The 25,786-nt window shown below is 41.6% G+C and overlaps 1 protein-coding gene across 6 annotated transcripts in view; it reads right to left on the reverse strand.

The window, feature by feature from the left end:
• Positions 1–585: 585 nt before the first annotated feature.
• The window catches only part of FKBP15 (FKBP prolyl isomerase family member 15), a 69,894-nt gene continuing 44,693 nt past the window's right edge, over positions 586–25,786 (reverse strand). For 3 of the 6 annotated variants that reach the window (NM_001131606.2, XM_054519358.2, XM_054519356.2), the window contains 16 exon segments: positions 1,448–3,615; positions 4,301–5,022; positions 5,599–5,706; positions 6,658–6,783; positions 8,526–8,678; positions 9,501–9,656; positions 11,318–11,454; positions 13,416–13,587; positions 17,585–17,687; positions 18,569–18,663; positions 19,110–19,217; positions 19,507–19,616; positions 21,062–21,176; positions 22,606–22,712; positions 23,201–23,303; positions 25,291–25,398. In NM_001131606.2, coding sequence (NP_001125078.1) covers positions 3,276–3,615; positions 4,301–5,022; positions 5,599–5,706; positions 6,658–6,783; positions 8,526–8,678; positions 9,501–9,656; positions 11,318–11,454; positions 13,416–13,587; positions 17,585–17,687; positions 18,569–18,663; positions 19,110–19,217; positions 19,507–19,616; positions 21,062–21,176; positions 22,606–22,712; positions 23,201–23,303; positions 25,291–25,398 — 2,763 coding nt within the window. In that variant the 3' untranslated portion in view covers positions 1,448–3,275. 6 annotated transcript variants of the gene reach the window in all.

The following is a 25,786-nucleotide window of genomic DNA, read 5'->3' on the forward strand; positions in this document are numbered from 1 at the left end:
CACTGGAGACATATCCAAAGCCTGCAAGGATGATGCCAGGCCAGATGAAGTGGAATTTTGAGTCCTAGCTTTTAAAACATTTAAAATCAAGAAACATTTTTATTAAAATTATTCTGTTTTTTTAAAGACTGATTGCATAATCTTTGGAAGATCCTGGAATCAAGAAAATGACAAGTATTTTCTCACTACTGTTCTCTGCCTTAGTCCTGGTCCCGTGAGTTCTAAGGGAATGGAAGCTGCTCTCAAAGTGAAGAATCCCTCAGGTGCCATGAACAATGGAAAGAAGGGACCCTCTCACCTTCTTTGCATGGCTTCCTAGACTGCAGGACTAAGCCTGCAGGAGCAAGAGGATGACTGGACTAGTCCTCACAGAACCATCATGCCCCAGGGATGGGCTAGGACTACAGTGGTGACTTTCTTTGAAAGCCTAAAAGTTCCAGGGTTAGGTACCAAAGGGAGTAAATATGCCACAACGTTTTGTGCACGTTAACTGACCCAGATCTGTAAGACTCCTACCCTTAGATTCCCAAAAAGGAGCACAGACAGCCCTTGGAACCAAACTCAATTTTTCTCCAAGGGCTTGAGTCAAGTTTCATTATAGACATTTATTTTAGTTTTATTTTCAAAGTCATTGACCTCTTGTATCAGATTTAAGGCAGAGAAGAAGATACATGTCCCAGGACTACAGGCCAGGCTGTTAACTGCACCGGGATTTAGATGGTATGATCTCCCTTAGTTCTACCAGGGAGACCTCAGCCCAGGTCTTGTTGCCGGGGCACAGTTGAGCACTGGATTCAGGTAGAGGAGGGCTCCCAGGTCAGTCTGAGAGTTAATGAAGAGATTAAAAAGTCTGGCAAAGGACAGGACTCTTACAGGTGACTGGCTGGAGGGGAACCTACCAGTCCTTCTTCCAACTTGCTGCTGAAAACCCAGTGTTCTTTAAGACAGGGTTATGATCCTCTTCACCAGGTCTGGCGGGGGTGGGGCTCAGAAGGTGGCCAACCCACCCTCTGAGCCCAAATATTGTTCCCAGAATGCTCACCTTGACCTCACCCTGTGGCTCGCCTAGACCCAGGGTTGGCTGTGCAAAATCATGCTTAGGGAAGGGTTGCAGAGAAACCTTTGCACCAGTTTCCTGGGTCTTCATCCCAGCCAGTCAATGTCATCGTCATCATCATCATCTCCAAAAAGGGGTGTTGGGGGCGGGCGTCCCTTCATGCTCTGATAAAACAGGAAAGAGCAGTCAGTCCTCACTTGTGCCTGCACCACTGGACTTTCCACCTGTGAGTGGAAGCAATCCAACTTCTGTTCCCAGCTCTGGGTCGGAAAGGAGGTTGTACTGACAGGGCCAACTCTGAGGCCAGCAAACCTAGGCTTCCAGATAAAGCTGAGACAAGCAGGCAGAGAAGGGAGGCAATCTTTCAACAGAGACAAAAGACGAACTTTGTTTGGCTAATCTCATCATTTATTTATGATGCACATGTATTGATTTGACAGATTTTCCTCTCATGCAGTAACTTACACATTTTGTGTGGAGAAAGAAGGGTCAAAGAGGAAATACTGGAGCAGGAGAAAGAAACAGAAGCAAAGCAGCCCTGAGAGAGCGAGAGTAAGTGGGAAGAAGGGAGGTTGGGAAGAAGACAACCACATATGGAAAAACACTGTTGTTGTGGCCTAAGGTGGCCTGACTGGCTCTGGGTGTGATCCCATCATTTGAAAAAGAGTTGAATTTGGAGGCTTGGCCAACTGGAGAATCCTAAGAGGTGAAGAACACGGGGCCACAGCCTCCCACACCTCTAGCCTAACTGGCACCACCCTTGCTCCTTCCAGCTAAGGTAGTGGGAGTGAAAGGGACTGATGGGCCATGAGAGACCCACTCTTTTCACAACTTGAGCTCCCGGCCTTTCTCCTCTGGATTGGCAAGGGAACAGCACCTACCCGGCTAGCAGGGATTGATGCCAGAGACAGGCACAAACTGAATAGTCTCTACTAAGGCATTCTCTGCTCTGGTGAGCAACTGCCAACCAGAATCCATCTTCACAGGGCCAGGCAAAAGGGAAGGCAGCGTGATGTGTATACAAGTCTCTGGGCTAATCCCATGTCACTACCAATTAACCAGACCTCGTACTTCTCTCTGGACATCAATGACGTGATCTCTAACTCTGACAGTACAGGATTTTCAAGTGTGGCTCACAGCTTCTGTTTTGTCCTGACTAAAGTTCTGGCTCTACATTTACTAGCTATATAAGCTTAGTTAAATTATTTAATCTTCCTGAGCCTCAGCCCTCTGATATATAAAATGGGATAAAAGTACCTACCTCATTGGATTAGTAGATTAAATGACAACATTTGTGAAGTCGTTTTCAGAGTACCCAAGAAATATATGTTAACTTGACAGTATTGGTACTAATACCAATAATATGCTCACTAATTAAAAGCTTCCAACTATATTTAGGGCAGTCACTTAGAATATACTCAACTGGGTTTTTTCCTTTTTTTTAGGGCAGAATTGGTATTCTCGATTCTCAAATGAAAATTTAACTCTTGAGAAGAAAGGCTAATGGAAGGAACTGGTACATTCCCCAGAGGAACACAGGCAAGAGGGAAGGGCTCTGATACATACAAGCTGGAGCATAGATCCATCACAGCTCTCTGCTCAAGGTTTTGGCAAAAGGCAAAATCCACTCTGGCTGATACATGAGGGGACAAAATTTGCCCCATTCACCCTCATATTTCTGTCCTTTGGATGGACTGAGCCTGAAGCCCGCCTGTGTTCTCCATATGCATTTCAGAGCAGTCAAAATGGCCTAGGGACAGCCAGAACGGTTGTAACCTAGCACAGTGGGGAACAGCAGATGCGAGAACCGGGGTTCTAATTCAGTCCCTATCAGTGCCCTCCTCGCGTGGCCTTCACTCTTGTTCTATGAAGCTATGCTATTCATACTGAACCCATCTTGTGCCCAGGGATATTGTGATGACAAAACAAGGCAGCAGGAAAGCAGGCTGAGTAAGTGGAAAATGCTCAGGAACAGGAGGTCTTTACAGGATCCTGGGGATTAGTCCCAGTTTTGCCATTAACTCACTCTGTGGCTTTGGGTAAATCATCATTTTGAGCCTCAGGTTTTTTATCTATGAATAAGGATGCCAGGCAAGATGATCTTCAAAGTCCTTTCCAATTCTAAAATATAAATAATATCCTAGCAGATTTGGGGAAAACTAAGGCTTCAGCATTCCAATGTGGGACTAAGCAGCTCAGCTTTCTTCCTCTGAGGGGACTAATTCCTGCATGGACAGAGACTATGATTCTTTCTCAAAAGTAAAGTGGTTATGTGACCATCCCCTACTCTGCTTACAGAACTGTACCCTCCCAGCCCAGCCCCAAGCCTGCTCCCACAGGGCCCTGCACACAGAGTCCAGGGAGTGGGCCACCAACAGGCTCCATTTCTCTTCTCAGAGCCAGTAGGGAAGAGCCCCCAGGTGGGTGTGTGAGGACTTGACAGTGCCTGGGATTTCCTTACCACCTCATCTTCATCCTCCTCCTCAGGCTGTGCTTTGGGCCTCAGAGCTTTCAGAGTTGCCCCTTTAAACAGTTCATCCTCTTCATCCCCAGAGAGACTGAAGGAAAATCAAGTCATAGAAAATGTTATTGTTCCTGCTCCGGGTCACAGTACCCACCACCTACAAGGGTCGCTGGCCCTTGGGTAAGAATGCAACAGCGTTGGTCACTGCTCAGGAATTCCTCCCACCTCCGCTGCCACCATCTCTTCCCACACCCTACAGTGGCCTCCTAGTGCAGTTGGCCCCCTCCAGAACCTACAGCCAGAGTCATCTTTTCAATGTGACCTTCTCAGAATCCTTCCCTAGCCACCCTATCTAAAGTGGAACAACTCCTTTAGAATAGCACTGTTTCTTTTTCAAAACGACTTATTATACTTTATGATATATAAGTATGTATTTGTTTTCTCCACTTGACTGTCACTCCTTAAACTCAAGAACCAAACCTGCCTTGCCTACCACACTATCACAGTGCCCGCCACACTACCACAGTGCCCGCCACACTACCGCAGTGCCCGCCACACTACCGCAGTGCCCGCCACACTATCGCAGTGCCCGCCACACTATCACAGTGCCTACCACAGAGCCTTGTACACGGTAGGTGTTGTTGAATTAATACATCAACTAATGAATGAAGACATGAGTAAATTAGTCTCTGAAGGATGAGTTGCCAGCCCTGGAAAAAACAGAGACACTCACCACAGATAGCTACCCTGTCCCTGAAGCAGTGCTCAGAGGAACATACCTGGAACGCTGGGAATGACGGCTGGGTCTGAGGGCTGCTCCCGCAACTGTGGAACCTGCCTCTGTGCTTGACAGCTCCTTGTGGGGACCGGTGGAGCTAGTGACATCATCTTTCTTGAGCTGTGGAGGCTGAGGGTCTCCTGGGCTTTCAGGCCCTAAGGCCAGTGGGTCCCCCTCCTCGGGGTCTGAAGTCAGGGACAGTCTTGTGGAGCTTTCTTGTAGTGGGCCATCTGGTGCTACTTCCCTGACACAGACCTTTCCTGGTGGGTTGTCGGGCTTAGCTGCCATTGGGCTGGCAGCAAGTGACTCCTCACACTCAGAGTCCATGGATACAGGGCCTGGGGGCTCAGGTGGAATTGAAGTCGGGGGCCCCAGAACTCTGTGGGATGGGATGCAAGACAGTTCGGGTGGAAGGGAACCATCTTTTATCTCTGAGAGTGCCTCAGCTTCTGAGTCTCCTTTCCTTCTGTGTCCATCATCCTGGGAAGTGGTGAGGGCCTGAAGAGGCAACAGGACAGCTTCCTCGACCACCTGCTCTGAGGGCACCATGGGGGACTCTGGCCTCTGCCTATTCAGGGGTGCTTGAGGCTGCCCAGAACTGGCTGAGGCTGACTGCTCCTGGGAAGGTCTTCGTGGCCGCTCTTCTGCTTTTTCTTCTTCTTCTTCACTGCTGCTCTCTTCCTTCTCTTGCTCCTGTTGGTTTAACAGCTGAAGAGTCACCATCTGTTCAAAAGCCAAGGAGGAGATGGTCACTGAAAGGAACACAGTAGCCACTCCTAATTCTTATTAACACTACTGGTCATCTAGTTTAAATGACTTTGCTTCTTTCCTGTTAAAAGAGGCTGACCATATCTGTCAAGTCACTCAAGGCATCCTAATTACTGAGGAACAGTCCTGAATAATTTTCTTTTTTTTTTCTTTGGAGACAGGGTCTTGCTCTGTTATCCAGGCTGGAGTGCAGTCGGGGGCAATCATGGCTCACTGTAGTCTTGAACTCCTGGGCTCAAGTGATTCTCCTGCCTCAGCCTCCCAAGTAGCTGGGACTACAGGCACATGCCACCATACCTGGCTAATTTTTAAGTTTTTAATTTTAGTAGAGACAGTCTCATTATGTTGCCCAACCTGGTCTCGAGCTCCTGGCCTCAAGCAGTCCTCCCACCTTGGCCTCCCAAAGTGCTGGGATTACAAGCATAAGCTACTGTGCCAGCTTTGAACAATTTTTTATTCATGATCCCTTGAAGGTACTTAAGCAACAAAATGCCCGATACAATGAAACAAACGACAGCTGGCTGGCTGTACCTTGATCGTATTCATGATGGTTCCCAGAATGGTCCTGCCATTGTAAGATTCCTCCAGCTCAAACTCTCTCCGTAAGGACTGGAACACCTGGTTCATGATCTTCTTGACCTGTGTGAATGTCAAAACACATGCTGCCAAAATCCAGTCACTAAAGGATGCATTAAATTCCAGAGAGGTGTATGGAAGGACAAAATGAAGCCATCTTAGATCTCTACACTGGGATACCACTGGTCATAAGCAGAGACACTGAAGGCTGTCACTGTGGAGAGGATGATATTAAATAATGAGCAGCACTTTGACAGAAGGGCTAGTCATGCGAGTTACCTATCAAGGGCAGGCAAGCTGTGGTCTGTGTGCCCAAGACTGCTTAAAGACCATTTCTTGATGTCCCCCTCCCACCGTGAGCACCACTAGGAGCTGCCATAGGCTCTAAGGGTCAGAGGCCAGTGGATGCTGGGCACACTCCCCAAGCCCCATTCCTCTTCTGTGGTTAGAGGCCCTTCCTATACCTGTCAAAACCTCAGAAAGATAGGGTTCTTTGGGTTTGCCACTTAATATATAAGTATGTATTTGTTTGTTTTCCCCACTAGACTGTAAGCTCCTTAAACTCAAGAACCAAATCTGGGCCAGGCATTGTGGCTCATGCCTGTAATCCCAGCACTTTGGGAGGCCGAGGCAGGTGGATCACAAGGTCAAGAGATCGAGACCATCCTGGCCAACATGGTGAAACCCCATCTCTACTAAAAATACAAAAATTAGCTAGGTGTGGTGGCGCGTGCCTGTAGTCCCAGCTACTCAGGAGGCTGCAGCAGGAGGATCGCTTGAACCTGGGAGGCGGAGGTTGCAGTGAGCCAAAATCATGCCACTGCACTCCAGCCTGGTGACAAAGTGAGACTCCATCTCAAACAAACAAACACCAAATCTGGTTCATTTTAAAGTCATGAGACAAGTAAAACATCACTAAAGTTAGAAAAAGAGCTATTAACACAACATACTGGCCACGTTCTTTCTGAATGCTTGATATAAATGGCTTGCTTCTTCTTTGAAATACCAGCTCACCTTCTCTGAGGGGTCAGATGCAGCAGCTTCAATCCCAGACATCTGGGACTTGTTCTTCTCTAGTTCCTTGACGTGCTGTTCATTTTGCTTGGTGAGAGCTGTGATTTGGGCCTGGAGGGCTAAACACTGCAAAACAAACAGACTGTGGCTGTGGCCTCAGGAACCTGGATTACCAGGTGAAGGTCAGAAAACCCAAGGGGAGGAGAACCACCCAAACATCAAGTCTCTTTTTTTTTTTTCTGCATATAATAAAAAGACAATTTTATTTCAAATTTTTTTTTTTTAATTATTATTATACTTTCAGTTCTAGGGCACATGTGCACAACGTGCAGGTTTGATGCATAGGTATACATGTGTCATGTTGGTTTGCTGCACCCATCAACTGATCATTTACATTAGGTATTTCTCCTAATGCTATCCCTCCCCCAGTCCCCCCACCCCCTGATAGGCCCTGGTGTGTGATGTTCCCCACCCTGTGTCCAAGTGTTCTCATTGATCAGTTCCCACCTATGAGTGAGAACATGCAGTGTTTGGTTTTCTGTCCTTGTGACAGTTTGCTGGGAATGATGGCTTCCAGCTTCATCCATGTCCCTGCAAAGGACATGAACTCATCCTTTTTTATGGCTGCATAGTATTCCATGGTGTATATGTGCCACATTTTCTTAATCCAGTCTATCATTGATGGACATTTGGGTTGGTTCCAAGTCTTTGCTATTGTGAATAGTGCCACAATAAACATACATGTGCATGTGTCTTTATAGTAGCATGATTTATAATCCTTTGGGTATATAACCAGTAATGGGATTGCTGGGTCAAATGGTAATTCTAGTTCTAGATCCTTCAGGAATCACCACACTGTCTTCCACAATGGTTGAACTAATTTACACTCCCACCAACAGTGTAAGTGTTCCTATTTCTCCACATCCTCTCCAGAATCTCTAAACATCAAGTCTTAACCTCACCTAGGTCTGCTGGTGTCCACTCCCTCAGCGCCCCCCAAGACCCCCTGCCTCAGAGAATTCTATCTCCTCATCATTCGATTTCAACTCAAAACTTCACTTTCTCTTTCCCAAGAAGGTTGCTTGCCTTGTTCCTAATCAGGTAAAAAATATAATGAAAAAAGAGCAGGAGGGTAGGTAATAACTAGTCATTTAGACATAAACATTCAGCATTAACAGCAACCCATTTGTCTGCAAGAACCCATTCTCTGAGCCAAAAGTTTTCAACTGGACACTTTACGGAAAGAAACTGACCTCGAATATGGACTTTCATACCATGACCCTAAGCCATGTCCCATCTCTTTCTTTTTCAGACCTGATGATCCCACCACACCCCAGCCTCCATCCCATCTCAGTGCCTTTGCCCAGGATGTTCTGCCTCCTTTGCCGCCTTACCAAAGCTATTTGTCCTTCTTGGCTCTGCTCAAATGTCACCGCCTTTGGGAAACCTTCCCAGCTCTCCTGGGTACTTCCTCTTCTGGGCCCCATAGCACTTAACACCTATCTTTGTTTCTTTGTCTCCCTTTCTTGACTGTGAGATACATGAGGAAGGGTTCCTTGTATGCACTTCCTTTAACACACTGGATGGAATACAACTGACCCTCAATAAATATTTGCTTAATAAATGAACGATCCAATAATAATGGGAAACATGTTCCAGAACACTAGTGCTGTTTTCTCGTTTTCCAGGTCACTGACCTATCACCCCAAATAAGTATGTGAAAGATAACTGACAAGCTAAACAAGTGTGGTTTTGTCTTCTAGATATTAATAACTCTTAGGCTCAGAAGGATCGACAGGACTCAAACAGCCTGCTTGCCTCAAGTTAACTGGGCTGCCTAAACTGTCTGACTCAAGAAAAATATGTACCTTTTCCTGAAGTTGTACGAGCTTCTGCTGGTAGGCGTCTCTCTGTGCGCACACCTCCTGGTACTGCTGCAGGTGCTCATCCTTGGCGGAGGCCAACAAATGTTCACATTTTGCTTCCCACTGGGTCTGTAGCTCAGCCTGTACTAAAGACAGCTGCCAAGAGAAAGTAATGACCATATCATCCTTGGGGGTGGGGGAGTGAGATTCCATTGCACCTAGGGAAACCCATCTTTCAAAAAGCAAAAGAATAAGCTAACAGCCCAGATTTAACTGGGAAACTGTTTAAAAGACTCTCATTACTTTTAAAGTAAATGCTCTTCTTAAGATGTCATTGGTTGTCAGGACTCCAAAAGGTACTCCAAGCAGACAAAAGTGTGCCTATCTAGATAGGTCCCTGGAGGGCAGGGCCATGTGATCATTGCTTTTCAGGGTCTGAACCCTAAACTTTATAGGTTCAGAAACTTTTTTTCACCAAAATTCCCAGAGGTGGTCAAATTGAGGGCACCAATGCACTCTAACTAAACATATGTATGCATATAAATTTTAAACTTATAATGAGAAAGGTTGCTGTTGCACAGACTAGAGATCCAGCTGTGTCCTGCCACTATCCGTGGTTCCCTTCCTGATGACTTATATTAATCCCTTCTTTTCAAGGATGATAATGTGTCTGAAGGATGGTGTCCGATGGTTGATGGCTTTGGCCTTATCATGTTTGGAATCTTTTTGTAAGAAAACTATTTTTCATTTTTACTTATGTAATTAAATATTAACTAAGCTTTAAAAAAAGAAAGAAGATTCTCCATTCGATTCCTGGCTCTCCTGCACATATCTGGATTACTTTATTACCTTTCTCCAAAGTGAGAGTATCAGCTATGAGAAATGTCATCCTAAAGGGTAAGGAAGAAACCAGAAGCTTTTCTCTCTGAGTCCTTCACACCTTCCCTCTATTTCCAGAGTGCTTCAGTTTCCCATTACCTGCTCTGCAGCTGCTTGGTCTGTGGACACTCGAGTCTTTTTCAAGAGCTGTCGAAGTTTGTCCAATTCCTCCTGGTATGACTTGCGAATTTCATCTATCTCCTCCTCGGCCTGAGAACGCTCTTGAGCTGACTTCTTTTTCCTTTCTGAGAGGTTCTTAGGAACAAGAGAACCATTATCAGCTCTAGCTTGTTAACAGAGAATAAAAAGGGATGATGGCGGTGGCAGTTAATTACCTTGTGGGATCCTTACTCTATTTCTGAAAACTCCATTTTTTAGTTGAATTTTCCCCTAAATATTCAACATTCTTGGCTACTGGGTGAGGAAAATGGTGACAGGAGAAGGAAAACAAGAAGAGCTGTATCTACCCCTCTATTAAGAGCGAGGGAACATCCTAACTTTAATAAGGGTACAGGAAATCAGACATTCTCATACCCTGATAGTAAGAAAATGAATGGATATACTCTCTTTGGATAGTAACCCTGTGAAAAGCCTTTAAAAACATACGTATCCAGAAATTCCACAAATTGTAATTAAGGATTCAATAAGTCATAGTCATAAAGAGTGTGTTACAAGGATGGTCACTGTAGTAGTATCTAAAGTAATGACAAACTGAAAACAGCCAAGAGGTTAGAAAGAATTGGTTAAAAATAAATAAATAAAATGGAAAAAATCCTAGAAAAAAATGCAATTGCAGACCAAGATTTACCCTCTTAAAAGGCACTGGGCCAAAACAGCTTTACCTAATGAGATTTACTGAAGCCTCAGGAGCAGTTTATTATTTTCATATTTAAATTACTCCAGAACAGACAAAAAGATAGAAATGTTCTCACTTTGTTCACTTAGTATTTCCTGATATTAAAATTTTAATCAACAAAAGATACTACAAATAAAGTTAAAAGACAGCAAGCTAGAAAAATATTTACAACATCTTTGACTGACAAAGGACTGATACCCTTAAAAGGGTTTACAAATCAAACTAATAATAGGAAAAAGGATAAAGGACACTAAAGAGAGAATTTACATAAGAAATACAAATAGGTATTAAATATATGAAAGCTCTACTACTAATAAAAATACACATTAAAACAAGGTAACATATTTCACCTGTCAGACTAATGAAGATTAGAAAAAGTGATACATGTAGAGTGGGGAAGAATGTGACAAATGGGCTCACTCACATAGTGCTGAAAGTGAAAGCACTATTCTTTGAGGATAATCTGGTAATATTTATAAAAATTCAAATATGTAGACTTCCCTTTGATCCCATGATTCTTACTCATGCAATCCATCATGTAGGAATGCTCAAACAAATTTGCAAAAACGGTTATATAATATAAGACTGTCCATAGGAGCAATGCTTAAAATAATGAAAAAATAAAAACATAAATATCCATCGATAGGCAAATAATTAAACAAATTGTGGTACAGCCTCATAGTAGGCTACTATGCAGCAGTTAAATACAAGTGAGAAAGATCTCCTTCTTATGTAGTACAAGTCCACGATATTTTCCTAAAAAACATTAAACATGATACAATTACTGTAAAAAAAGTTGTCAGTATACATACATGTATGTGTGTGAGAGTGTGAATGTATGTTTTCTACATACAGAAAACAATCTGGAAGGATCATACACTTTATAATTGTCACCCCCAATGTATGAGATTAGAGCGGGGAAAATTTTTTTTTTAATTTTATACTTTTCTATATTATTTGTATTTGTTACAATAAGCACATACTATTGTAATTTGTAAAAGGAAAATAAAAATGTTTATTAAACAGCTAATTCGGGCCAACTGGGTTGTAAAAAGCTTACCTTTTCCAAGGACTCCTTCTCAACTCGAAGGTCAGTCAGTTCCTCCTCCAGGGATGTCACCTTGAGTTCCAGTTGTTTCCGGCTCTGCTTTTCACTTTTGAATTTGGACTGTGCTTGCTCAGAGGTTTCTTGGAGCTCTGGGATACAGGAGCAGAGAGACTTCACTACAGAACCAGAGCTGTAATGGGCTATGTGTTATCCCAGCAGCTCTTTTTTTAAATTATTTTTTGGAGACAGAGTCTTGCTCCATCACTCAGGCTGGAGTGCAGTGGTGTGATCATAGCTCACTATAGCCTCCATCTCCTGGGCTCAAGCAATCCTCCTGCCTCAGCCTCCCAGAGTGCTAGGATTATAGGCGTGAGCCCCTGCACCTGGCCCCAGTGGCTCTTTCAAAGCTGCGTGCTTTGATTTCCCAATCCTACCACACAAGCAGCCTCTGCTCACTTCTTTCAACATCACCTCACTGACCAGCAATAAGATTTGTCAAGCCATCAGCTGACTCCCTCATCAACCCATATTTATTGCATAGAAAGTCATCTCTGTGTGTACATGTCACCTTCTCCACATAAGAAATGGAAAAGACATGTTCCCAGCAGTCAGAAATGACCTTTGAAACAGATAACTCCCACAATTCCATTTTGGCCACCATCTTAACACGCTGCACCAATCATTGTTTAGTATTAGTCCAGGTTCTTTCTCACTGCTTGAGTAAGATAGTCTCAACTTTCTTGGTAGCTGGGACATTCTACCAAGAATTTGCTTTCAAAGCATCCCTTCTCAAATAAAGCTCTTTGAAATAAATAAAATTTGTTTGGGAAACTTTTGAGACTCTTATGGCTCTTGAGGTAATTGTCATAAGGCACCACAAAAGCAGAAATGAGACATCTGAACAACATTCAAATCTAAGACTGTCTAACACATTTGCCTCATGTGGGCCCAGTCATGCTCTAAAAGAGAAGAGATGGGCTGGGAGCAATGGCCCATGCCTGTTAATCCCAACACTTTGGGAGAACAGGGTGGAAGGATGGTTTGAGGTCAAGAGTTCACAACCAGCCTGGTCAACATAGTGAGACTCCTGTCTCTACAAAATATAAAAAATTTTAAAAAAAATAAAAGGGAAGGGATGTATCTTCAAGGTAGCACCTTACCAATTGACATCATTGTTTTCTAGTTCTCTATTAGGCAAATGAAATTTGCTTCCACCCAACTCTGCTGCTGCTCCAGCTACCCCTTGCCCACTAGTCCCATGTCTGCCTTCCATATTTGTTTCCATAAACCAAGGTAGATTAATCAACCTGCTGGTCTTCACAAATCTTCTATCCAATCACCATGTCTTGCCAGGCACTGAACTAAGACTAATATGGAGGAGAGGACTTTACAAAGATGAGCAAAACACCATGCTTATCAAACTGTGATAAGGGTTATAATAATACACTATGAGATAAAGGATTTTTTTTTTTTTTAAAGAGATCAAATGTTCTAGAGAAAACTAGGAAAGCTTCTGAAAGAGGCAGATTTTGAAGAGGACTGAAAGCGAACATTGGTAATGGTGGGCATGTCAAGTCCAGAGAATAGCATGGATAAGAAGCAAGACAAGAACTACAGGATGAGCTGAAGAGCAGCCAGCAGGCTTGCTGGTATAGTCAGGGCCAGGATGAACTGGACAATATAACGGGAGACAAGCCAAGCAGGATGGGCCTTGAGTGTGAGGCTGAAGAGTTGCAATCCATCTTCTAGGAAAGAAGAAACCACACCAGGAAGCATCTCTTTTTTAAACTCCCACTGAGTCATGAGTTAGAACAACACATCAACTATTCCAGGCATTTGAAGCCAATCATAAGTACCAAAGATTTTGAAGCCAACGCCTCCCCAAACAAAAGGTAACTGTGGCACTGATCAATTCCACATGAATAGTCAGTTCTTTTGCTGTTCCTTCTGTAAAACAATCATGTAGGTTTTATACTAGTCTCCTTTAGTTTTTGGTGCAGTCCTTCAAAAACTTCATGAGCATCGTGCCAAAAAGATTGAGAGGAAGAAAACAGCTTAATTACTTGAGTTTAAATGGCAACAATCCCAGCATCCCCCACCTAGCACATACCTGAGAGCTTTGCCTGCACTTTGGTGAGCTGGCCCCTGAGAAGATCTGTCTCCTTCAGGCTTTCTGTCAGCTGCATCTGCAGCTCTGTTTCCTTTTTTTGGTGAGCAGTCATTTTCAGCTGCAGATGAGAGACCTGTGCAGTGGCCGCTGCTAACTCCTCTGTCACCTTGGCCTGAATAATAACAAAGTATGATGTCACTTTAAACATAGCTGTTCTCCATGCAGGTGATGAACCAACCTCACCTAACTCTATGTAGACTGAACTAGTAAACAGGGAGTTACAGCTGCCTTCAACCTTCATTAAACATAATTCAAATTATGGGGGTGGACCATCTCTCCTATACAATTATATTACTACTACTATTACGACTCCTACACTATTATACCTATACTAGCATACTTAAATTTTTTTTTTTTCAGAGATGGGGTCTCGCTCAAGTCATCCAGGCTAGAGTGCAATGACATGATCATAGCTCACTGTAGCCTCGAACTCCTGGGCTCAAGCAATCCTCCCACCTCAGCTTCTGGAGTAGCTGGGACTACAGGTGCAAGCTACTATGTCTGTCTCTATTATACCTTACATACATTTTTACATTTGTCTATTTCCTTATTATCATTTGTCTCTTCTTATTGTGTTCACTGTACCCACTTGTTTTAAATATATTTATTCCTTGCCTTATTCCAAAGTCTTTATCGGTTTTATAGATTGCATTTAAAATCTGATATTTTGACTCTCCTAAAAAAAGAAAATAAAGGCTGGGTGCAGTGGCTCGCGCCTGTAATCCCAGCACTTTGGGAGGCAGAAACAGGCGGATCATGAGGTCAGGAGTTTGAGACCAGCCTGGCCAACATGGTGAAACTCGGTCTCTACTAAAAATACAAAAATTAGCCAGGCATGGTGGCCGGCGCCTGTAATCCCAGCTAATTGGAGGCTGAGGCAGCAGAATCACTTGAACCCGGGAGGCAGAGGTTGCAGTGAGCTGAGATCGTGCCACTGCACTCCTGCCTGGGCAACAGAGCAAGATTCCGTCTCAAAAGAAAAAAAAAAAAAAAACAAGAAAATAAAATTGTATATAAAATAAAAATAACATGCCACTGCTCTGCCTGTGGGGTAACCATTCTTTTATTCCTTTACTTAATAAACTTGCTTTCACTTTAAAAAATAAATAGGCTATAAATGAGTATCTGAGAGCATATGTAACCTTTAGACTAAGCTTTAAGATACTTATTTTTGCTATTCAGTAGCCTTAGGTTTTCACCTCCTAAACACAGATGACAATGAAATGTAGAATTTCCAGATATAGGAGTGGCTTTCATCTACTCACTGTCCTGCTTCAAATGGCCTAATGAAAACAAAACTAACTCAGAGCTCAGAGAGCTTTGCATCTATTCATAGCTCAGAGAGTTCACTAATAACAGAACATGCACCTCTCTCACAAGGACTTGCAGCAGCTAAAACACTGGAAGGGACAAATTCCAAAGGCGTGCCAATCAAATGGAGGGTCACTCTCCTGCTAAATGTTAAGCAGAGTGGAAAATCACCCAAAAGCTCTTTTTATCTCAGGTCCTTAGCTAGAAAGGCCTCTCAGAGGCATAAAAATTAATGGTGTCCCCCAAATGCACATGTACACAGAAAATAAGGGAATGGATATTAATAATCATTATTTTTGAGTGGAAGGATTTATATTTTATGTTTGCTTATCTGTATTTCTAAATTTTCCAGACTGAACAGATGAAACTTTTATGATCAGAAAAAAATGTGTATGTGTGCGTGTGTGTGTGTGTGTGTGTGTGTGTGTGTGTATAGGTGTATTTATAATTTTTTTGTAAGGTCAGGGTATAATCAAGTGAGAAGGGAAAACACAAAAAAATCTACAGAGTGGATGGGATGGCTCCCTGGTTCCTACCCTGGATCAAATTCTACTGCTGACATGGAGAGTGAGAAAAAGAAAGCAATGACAGCAAGAACCAACAGTTCAGAAAAACAGTGAAAAAAAAGCATGCAAGGTAAAAGCAGGAATATAGTACTCAAGAGAGATAATAATTTGACACAGGAAAAGGAATATAGCTGAATGGAAGGGGGGTCCTATGCAGATCTTTTACCCTTTCATTCTCTGAGCCTCGGTTTGTCCCTGTAAAATAAAAAGGTTAAACTAAGAAGGCGACCTCTAATAGCTCTTCCAGTTTTAGCCATTATTCCACGATTTTTTGTGGTGCTATTATATCACAGTGAAAAATAATTTCATTTACCAAATATTCATTGAGCCCTTAACCATACCTTTCTGAGCTGTGTCTGAAGGCAGAAAATTGCCTCCAGGGATGAAAGGACCTTGCCCACCTCCCTTTAAAAGGAGAGATCACCAGGAAAACTGTTAAGTGAGAAGTGGATCAAAAGAAAAAGAGGGGAGAGTCAAGGCTCAAAAAGTTTCACTGAAATAAAGATGATCAAGTAAAACATACGGTACTTGGCATCCCAGTCATATGCATCATGAGATTCCCTAAAAAATTTGTGTGAAGCATGGTATCTATAACACAGTGGGTTGTGGCAGGTATTAGCTGTGATTACTCTTGTTATTATTACTTCTACTGTTTTGCTATTATAAATAGAGCATCTACTGGGCTCAATGCATGGTATCAGACATCTCTGGGGTTTATCAACATGAAAACATTTGGGTAGATTACTGAGCTAATTCAGGGGCTGGCAAACTATGACCTATGAGCCAAACTGACCTATTATTTTTGTAAATAAAGTTTTATTGGAATACATACACACACAAAACAGTGCTTCTCAACATGAGAATCACATGCTTAAAATGTGATTCTTAAAAATGCTGCCCCTCCAGAGATTATGACAAAAGAAATCACTGACAAGAGCAGTAATTCCTACACCTGGCTATAGGATCTTTTTAGAAGTGCAGATTCAGGCCCCAGCTAGATATACTAAATTAGAATCTCTGGAGGTTCGGGATTTAAGAATATCTAGTTTTAATCAAGCACCCCAAGTACTTACTTGAGGTAAATTCTGAGGCAGCCAGTGTTTGTGGACCACTGATCTGGAACAAGTTACAGTAATCATTTTAGCCCTGAATAGTAACAGTGAGGCCAAATAATATATTTACATGCCCTTTATAAAGAAAAAACAAACAAGCAAACAAAAGGAGTAAAGGAAAGGAAGAGAAGAAGTAAAAGTAGAGGAAGGAGAAATAGTAAAAGTGCATTTAGTGGGTGGGGAGTGGTGAAATGACTTCAGTACTACCTAATGATAACAATGTCACAGGCTGCTGATCTTGACCTAGGCATTAGGAGTCAGTCACATAAATAAGAAACGGTATAAAGTAATGGGAACAGAACAGGGTCAGGATTGGACAGGGCTGTGCAGGACAAGGCACTGCTTGCCTGGATTCTAGGGCTAAGAGAAGACAAAGATTAGCATAAGACATAGTAAGGAATCCTCATTACAGAATATGAGAAAGTGAGTAAACTCCACAAGTTACAAGTGTGTTCAATCTAACTTTTCATGTTTTCAAGGAAAACACAAATACAAAATATAAACAATTTCTAAACCTCTGAGAAGAAAGACAGCAGATGAAAAAGTCAGGATCTCCTAGCTGATGAGTGGTAGCCCGAACAAGAAGGAATCCATTCAGGATAAAGAACGTCACTGGAGCAAGGGGAGAAGCGAGCTTCGGAATCAGCAGGTCCCAACCCAAGATCCACTACTTACTGCTACTGCAGGAATAGGTCAAAATTCCTAGTTTTGAAAGGATTGAAGTCAAACGGTAGTACTTTAAAATACTTTGGCAGACACAAATAAAGGAGCAAACAATCTTAAATTCCACTAAAAAGAACCTACACATCTGTTACCTGGCATAACAGAAATTTTCTGTTGATTCTGTCAACAGAATAAATTTAGTTTCTAATAAGCTGTGTAATTTTTACCTAATCAAATTACTAAGATCAGTGATTATTTTTGAGTCACCTTACTGTGAAGCATATTATAAAACAGAAATGTAGATGATGGATACATGAAAACCTGCTGGGAGATATCCAGTTCTTTTTGCAGTGATGGCAAAAATTCTGTTGAAAAGCTGACTGGTGAGTATGTACACGGGACCATTCCTTAGCCCTACCCATCCTGACCTGGGCTTTTCTCTCCCCAGTTGCTTTACCTTCTCTTGTTCAGCATGCAATACTCTTGCCTGTGTGTTTTCTGTGGCTGTCTGAAGTGAGTTGTTCCTCTTCTCCATCATCAGGTTACTCTGCTCAACATACCTGTGAAAGAAATAGGGAAAAAGAAAACATTTATCAAGCACTGAGTGTATGGCAGGCACAACCCAGTGCCCATTCTGTTCTCACAACATTGCTGCTCTATACCTTCGTCAAACGCAATCTGAAAGCATTTTCTTTTCCTTAGATCTGAAGTAGTGAGATCTAAGGAAATCAGGTTGGAAGCAGGAACCTGGGCCAGCAGTGAACTACCCTGAATAATGGAGAGGAAAAGAATGTGAAGGGTGTGTGATAATGGGAATGAGTAGGAAAGAGACAGGAGTAAGGAGGCTATAAGAAAGAGGGAAGAAGAGAAAGCCACTCCCCCAGTTCTGTCATGTGGGAGACAAGAGACAGTGGAGAAGAGAAATATGGGAGAATGATTTTTTTAAGTGAAATGCTGTGTTGTGATGTGTTCCACTCATCCTCCCCACCCACCCCTCCAAATCTTCAGAAGTATCTACAAAAAGTACAAAATCCTTAGGTCATATATGGGAATCAGTGAAGTTTTGGCTGAGTTCTGATGGATAAAATAGAGTTAGCCCACACAGAAGAGAGAAGAGTTGACACCAGAGTTCTGTAAGTAATAATACCAGTTTTAAAGATAAAGAAACTAGGGCCAACAGGAATAAATAACATGCCCAGAGCCACAAAATGAATGAGGGTCAGAGCAGGAATCAAACACAGGTCTGCCCTACATCACAGCCTACTGAGCTCCTCCTACTGCAATGCCTCTCAGAAAACAGGCAATAATTCACATGACAGGCAGGAAACAGAAATGGCAGAAATACATACGTACTGCCCTAAACAAATACGTGTACTTAAGCTGGGCATATACACAATAAACCCTTTTGTCCATCCTAGCCAGGCCCCGTACCTGTCATTACCTCTGATTTCGTTCAATTAGTTCACTAATCTTGTCATTCTGTTCTTCTATCCGATTGCTCTTTTCAAGGATCTCTTGCTTCAATCTTTCATTTTCCTAAATTCAAAATATATGATGTACAATTTAAGTGTCTTGGGAGAAAAGTGCCAGATAGAAGAGAATCAACTTGAACTGACAGGTGACATCGTTAACATATTTTGAGACAAAACACTAGAACTTATGTCCACATGTATGTTAAAACAACACATCAGATTATACCTGATGGATACAAATCACTGGGTCCAATGGATTGAGTGAATAAATGGCTAAAAAAAGAAGTGAAATTCTGAAGTATGGTCAAAAAAGCAATGTTTCCTTCAGAATATATAGTGATAAGTCACTTGGACAGAATTAAGCCATAATGGATTTTCTAGAATTGTCTAACCCAGTGTAGCGTTTATCACAGGCTATTTCTGGGGTGGAGGTGTTAAAGAGTAGTACCTCTGAGAAGAGAGGATGGGTAAGACCTTCAGCCTGAGTGGTATGTTCTTAATCACCCTCACCTGAATGATTCGCTGGATGTTGCTCATAATCATGCTTGTTTCCATTGTAACTGACATGCTAGGAATAAGCATGGAATTGCCAGCACTATGTTTCTGTAACTCTTCAACCTACAAAAGGGATACCAGAAAGACCTTGTGAGAAATTATAAAATGAAGAAATACAATTTACCTAAGATTTGACCCTGTTGTTAAGGGGGTTAATGAGTTCCTGGGACAATCTCTAACTGCAAGTTAGAGTTTTCTCCTACTAACTGGATCCCAACATAATTATAACTATCCTTGTAGGGAAATAACCTCTCACTACTACCAATACAGGAAACCGGAGTTTACCTATAGCTCTGGCTGCTCCCTGTTTACATCCCCACTTTCAACATCACCCCAACCCTGACTCAGTCACCTTAGTCATGAGATGATCCATTTTATCAGCCACTTTGCTGACTGCCATTCGAATTTCAGTGTTATGTTGCCGGGCTTCAGTCATGAGAAATGAAGCCATATCACCTGATCCTAAACAGATATAAGCCAAAAAGAAACTTATGAAACTGGAGCAGAGGAAACTGTATGAAGAAAAGCCAGTAGCTCTTCCAGTAAAGAAAGAAATTAATACTTCCATACACTAGGAAATGCTATAGGTGACTCCACCCTGTCAGGAGAAGATATATGGGAGAGAGTAGAGGCAAAAGGGCTTCAAAGTAAACAACTAAGCCATGTTCCTGCAAAATGCATCAAGGGCTACATCTGGTCCAAGGGCACAAATATGCCCACTTTGCACTGCCACAGCACTGGCAGCTCAGATTGCTTTTCCGTTCATCCAACTGTATGTCAAGCATTGTACCAGGTACCAGGAATATAGCAGTAAACAAAACACAGCTTCTGCCCTTGGTGAGCTCTCAGTCTGGCTGGGAGACTGACATGTAAAAAATCATTACAAGAGAGTGTATTAAGTGCAAAACAATGGACCATATACTAGGTATAAAAGTAGCACAGAGAAAAGCACGATTAACTCTTTGGTGACACGCGTACAGAGTTGTGTTTGTGGGAAGAGAGGAAAGAAGGACAGAGAATAGTCAGGGAAGGCTTCAGAGGAAGATGACAGTTTTGATGGATGAAAAAGCATATCCCAGATGGAGAAGGGCAGAGCTTCCAGATAAAGGCTGCATCCAGGAAATCCTGACCAGTCCAGAACCACAAATTATGTTGCAGGACATACTGGCCTCTTCCTACCACTGTCCTAATACTAAAGCTGATTACTAAACAGAAGACTAACAAACAGCAGAACAAGGCAGGATTTCATCATAGCAGTTTACACTTTATTTTGGCTTGATTTTTTTACATTAGATACTCACATTTGTACATGCATACAAAATATCTGAAAAGTTACCCAAGTAACTGTCAACAATAGTTTCCCAAGGTCAGGGGGTTTATGGAGGGGAAGGACAGTAACTTTTCACTTTACACACTTTTGTACTGCTTGACTTTTTTTATAAAAGTCTCTTATTTTCATAATTAAAAAATGTTAACAGAGTAGCTTTCATTAGAGATACTAAACACCTATAGTATTCAACTTTCTCCCAATTTCCTCCAATGTTTTGCTCTTTTACTATTTTCTCTAAACTCTAGCTACTCTAACAGAGGAATTAAAAGGGCCAGGGGAGAAAATCCAAGGAACAAAACACAGAATGTGGACACAAGGAAACACTGGGGGATGATGGAACTGTTCTAAAATAGGATTGTAGTGATGAATGCACAACTCTGCAAATTTACTAAAAAACTTTTGAATTGTACATTTAAAATGAATGAATGTATGGAATATATATTATATCTCAACAAAGCTGTTAAAAAAGAGAAGAAACAATGAGTAGAGAGTTGTTGGCGTGAAAATGAAAGAGGAGCAAGAAGAGGGAAAGCACAGCAAGAGCAGAAGATGAGAAACTGAGGGAATTACTCCCTACCTTGGAAATGGGGAGGCTGAGAGAGCGGTGCTGGGTACAAAGGCCGAACGGGCTGCAGCTGGGAGGTGACGGCAGATGCCTGGGGATAAGTGTAGGCTTGCATACCTGCATAGGGCTGAGAAACTGACAAGTTACCACTGGTTGATAGAACATTCATGTCTTTCTTTTTTGTTCACATTTTTCTTTGGTGGAATAAAGTGGATGAGCTGGGAGGAGACTCAAACTTACTGAAGCTAGAGATGGGTGAGATCTGGGTTTGACAGCGGGTAAGGACTGCAGCAGAAAAGTTATCTATGTATCCCAGGGGAAACCAGTCACTAAACTTCTACCCAGGAACTGAATAAAGTGTATCTTAGGTCACTACTGAGTCATCTGGTGAGATGATTTAATTAAGCAGGGATTCATTCCCCACTATCAGGTCTATTGTCTAAGAGGTTTTTAGATTAATAAACTCTGCTTAGCTTCCATTGAGTTCAAAGAAGAAGTGCTCACTGAGATTCCAAACCAAATCTGCCAATTTCCAAGGATGCCTCTCCCCTGCTAGATTCTGAAGCTAATCCGCAAGACCAAGAGTTCTCATGTTCCTTTGAGCCTCGGTCACCTTAACTGTAAGAGGAAGATAATAATATCACTTCATAGGGCTGTTGTGTGGACTAAATGAAGTGAGATAGGTAAAGTTCTGAAAAGCTAGTAAGTTACAGGCCTGACAGATAGTAAGCACTCAATAAACAGCAGCTTTTATTTTAATGAGGATGGTAATTCTTCCTTGAAATAAGGAAGTCTAGCTCATTTCCAGGGATAGATATAACTACTCATCCACTTAAAAAAAATTCTTAGTCTACAGGATAGTAATTCTCCACGGAGGAGAGAAGGGATGGGGAGAAAGAGGGCAACAGTGGGACTTTTTCCAGTTTCGAGACTCCCCATGTTAATGAGGCATAGCCTATCCACCATCACTCCCACACCTCCATTAAGCATCACCAAGCAGTGAGCAGCTATTATCAGTGACAATATGCCTTATCCACCAAGTGTGTTGAGGCAGAAGAAAGGGTCTGCTACCCCTGGCAAACAGGCTGCTGCCACTGTCTTCTGTGATAACAGGAAAAAAGCCTTCTTTGAGAAAAGTTTACTAGATAGCAGAGTCCAGCTACATTTTCCACATGGTTCCACTTTTAAACCATACCATTCTGCTGAATATACTGCAGAATGTTAGCCTGCCAACTTTTAGTAGAAAAGAATACAGAAGAACGTGAATATACACACTTCAACTGGATATGTGTGAAAAGAAAAGGAAACAAACATTGATTGGATCTTTACTACGTTTTACTAGGGGCTCTACTTGTTCTTGCATTTAATCTTTATGACACTGGAACGTAGGTAATCCTTTGCCTGGTTTAGAGATGAGAAAGTGGTAACCAAGGAAGGGAAAAAAATTACAAACTCTGGGGAACTGCTACTGTATGAAATGTACAGGAAGAAGAAAAGAGACTGACCAGAACCACGGCAAATTATAGGATATAATTAATACAGTTATAAAACGTTACCTGAAAGGATTGGGCATTTCCAGATACAGCTGAGTGGGAATCGAGAGATGAAACTTGCATTAAGGCAGCAGAAGGTGCCTGGAGCCCAGAAACAGATGGCTGAGGTGCTGAGATAAAGGGAGACATTTTCACTGTTATCCACCCTTGCTTCTTGGTGTGAGTCTAGACTAGCACCTTACATACCATCATGCTTCAGACTCAACTATTTTCCTTGCCTAGTCTCCCTACACTTAGCTCTACTGCAATCTCAGGAATGAGCCAGTGGAAGGAAACTGGGTGCTCTCATATGCTTCTGACTCAGCCCTAGGATCCCATCCGACAGGAAGTGCAGAACACACCCAGGGAGATGTCTTAATAGCTGAGTGCAGATTTCCAAAACTGACAGTGCAACATAGCAGAAGCCACAACCAGCAGCCAGGTCCATCTCTGGGTGTGAAAATGCCTTACCCAGGGACAAACTGACAAGCGTCACACTCTTACATTTACACTTTAGTCCTCAGTACTGAAACAATGCAGCCTAACAGTTTAAGGAACAGTGACAATAATTTTCGTGCTGACCCATTCAAGGCCACAGAGCCTCCGAGAGGTTCCTTACCCTGTGAGGTCATCTGTGGTAACGCTGGATGGGCCGGCTGAAGAGAGGGCTGGACGGACGGAGTCACCACAGGCTGCCCACCTCCTCGCAGAGCATTCACATCCTGAAACAGGAACGAGCGTTTGGGTTACTCTGTACGGGGTCCCTCATTGAAGACTGAGGCTGACTGTCTGCCCTAAACCTGCTTCCAACACAGGATTTCTAGGCAAAGAAGAGGAAGGAAAGGTAAGCAGAAGGCCAAGAGTTGAGGGTGTGGGTTGTGGAGAAAAAGCACTCTGCTATGGAATAAAGTAAGAGTCCTTCTCCCTGTAATCATATTGAATGAGTAAATCTAGTTAATTTCCACAAATATTCTCAGAGGTTGATGTTCTATTTTCTGAAGCAGCTAAACTAACCACTCTTCAGAATATATCATTTTCCAAACCAGTAACTACCTTAAGACAAATCTAATCTATTCCCACAAAAAAGGTGGTCTTTTGCAAGAAATAATCCAGCCTCTTCGCTTCTTACAAATCATCCCCATAGGCCTCAAGGTACTCAATGAAAATCAGATAACGTAGGATTCACTGCACCTGATTAACATGCTGTTTTTGGATAATATAGTTTTAGGATGTTTTTCCAACATTCTTTCTTTTCATAAAACCAAAGCTTTTCATAAAATCAAAGCTATAACTCTAAACAAAGTTATTCTACCTCCTGCTTCATCTAAGAAACGGAAAATCTTGAGGCACAATATACAGTGACTGTAATCTGCTATGCTATAGTTCAAAGACCAAAGTTTCAGACATTCTTTTACTTTAGAACTTCACCTTGTCCCCTTATATTCTCTTCTAGAAAAACATCCCAGTTTTAGATTTCTACAGCTCTTAACCAACCTAAATGTTTAACAACAGAGTGAAAGGAATTATAATAAAATGATATAATAGAACACTGGGTTTCCTTTAAACCACTTTATTTACTTAAATTATTTATGTTAATGTAAATGTTTATGATATAACATTAGGTTTAAAAATCAGGTTACAAAGCAATGTATAAAGATGAATGCCCTTTTTGTTCAATATGTTTCTTTTCTATAATTTTAAATTATTCTAAAATGAATAAGTAGCACATAAAATTTTTAATAAAAATATTCTTATTTACACTGCATTTCCAGACCAGAAAAAAATTAATCCTATAACAATAGGCCTCAGAAATCCTATCTTCCTTTAAGATGTTAAATCTATGTAGAGCTTTTTCAGGAAGAAATAAAACAAAAATGTAAAATATAAAGTATATTCCAGAAAAAATTGTTTCAAGACCATCACCCTTTCCTTGTTTTCTGTCAAAGTAAAAGAATACTAAAAATCAATCTAAGTTATATATTTCACTTCAATTGAGAAAGGACGATTATATTCAATAAAGAACTAACCACTAGAAAAGAATTAAGTTAAAATTAAGTTACTTCAAAGCATACACCAAATTCCAAATGGATTAAAAATTTAGATCTAATTATAAAATATTGATAAATATCTTTAAAAATACATGTGATATTTATAATCTGAAAGTGGAGAGGCTTTCTAAGCATAATGTCAAAAGCAAATAACAAGGGGAGAAAATTGACAGACTTGAATTCAATAAAATTATTGAACTTCTAAATAGAAAACAAACACAAGAATACCACATACAAAGTCAAAAGACATACTAGTTGGAGCTTTAGTGATAGGCAACATCAGTGAGAAGACCAACATTTCCCAAAAGAATCTAAACATTCACTCAATAAATATGAATTGAACACCTGCTATGGATTGGGCATCATGCTGCCCAGAGAGTGATCTTTAGTAACAACAGAGATTCCAGTAAAGAAGGCTAAATTAACTACTGAAAACTGCTCAGTTCTTGTAAAAGATCTACAAAATTGCTTCCATCTCTCAGGGAAGTACTAATCACAGTAGAAACACATGTACCAATACCAATCTGTATCATTCTGCATATTAGCCCTCTAAATAGTGATTCTGCCTTAGAGGCAGAAAAAACAATCACTCCAACCAAATGAAAAGAAAGATGATGGCAACATCTGTACTATTCATTCTAATACAGCCAGGGGGACATACTTCGATTTCTGAATCATTGGAATCCAGCTGTGGTGGAAGGATGGGCAGCATGGGCTGGCCCATTTTAGCCATCCGAGAGATCAACTTGGCTTTGACTGCATCGGGACTCTAAAAAGAGAGGAAAGTCACAAAAATCACTGTGATCAAGGCTCATCACCTTCAGGCAGCTCTATCCCTTTGGCTCTTGTATCAAATCCTTCAACAAATCCCCCTACCATATCTATTTAAAAACATTTCCTCTAGAAAATGAGAAAGATTTCTTGCATAGAAGTATACATGGATCACAATTAATAGCAGTAAAAATCATTCCCTCTATCTTTGGAATGGACAAAGTTGTTTCACATATATTGCCTCATTTCAATCAAGTCTCCCCAGCAGGCATAATTAGTCTTATTTTACAGATGAAAAACTAAAGTAGAGATGTTAAGAAAGGGAGGCATTTTAGGTGACAGTACCCTCACTCAAAAGCCTGAAGCAATTTGGTAGATATTCAGAA

The sequence above is a fragment of the Pongo abelii genome, chromosome 13, assembly GCF_028885655.2.
Source record: "Pongo abelii isolate AG06213 chromosome 13, NHGRI_mPonAbe1-v2.0_pri, whole genome shotgun sequence".
Classification (NCBI taxonomy): domain Eukaryota; kingdom Metazoa; phylum Chordata; class Mammalia; order Primates; family Hominidae; genus Pongo; species Pongo abelii.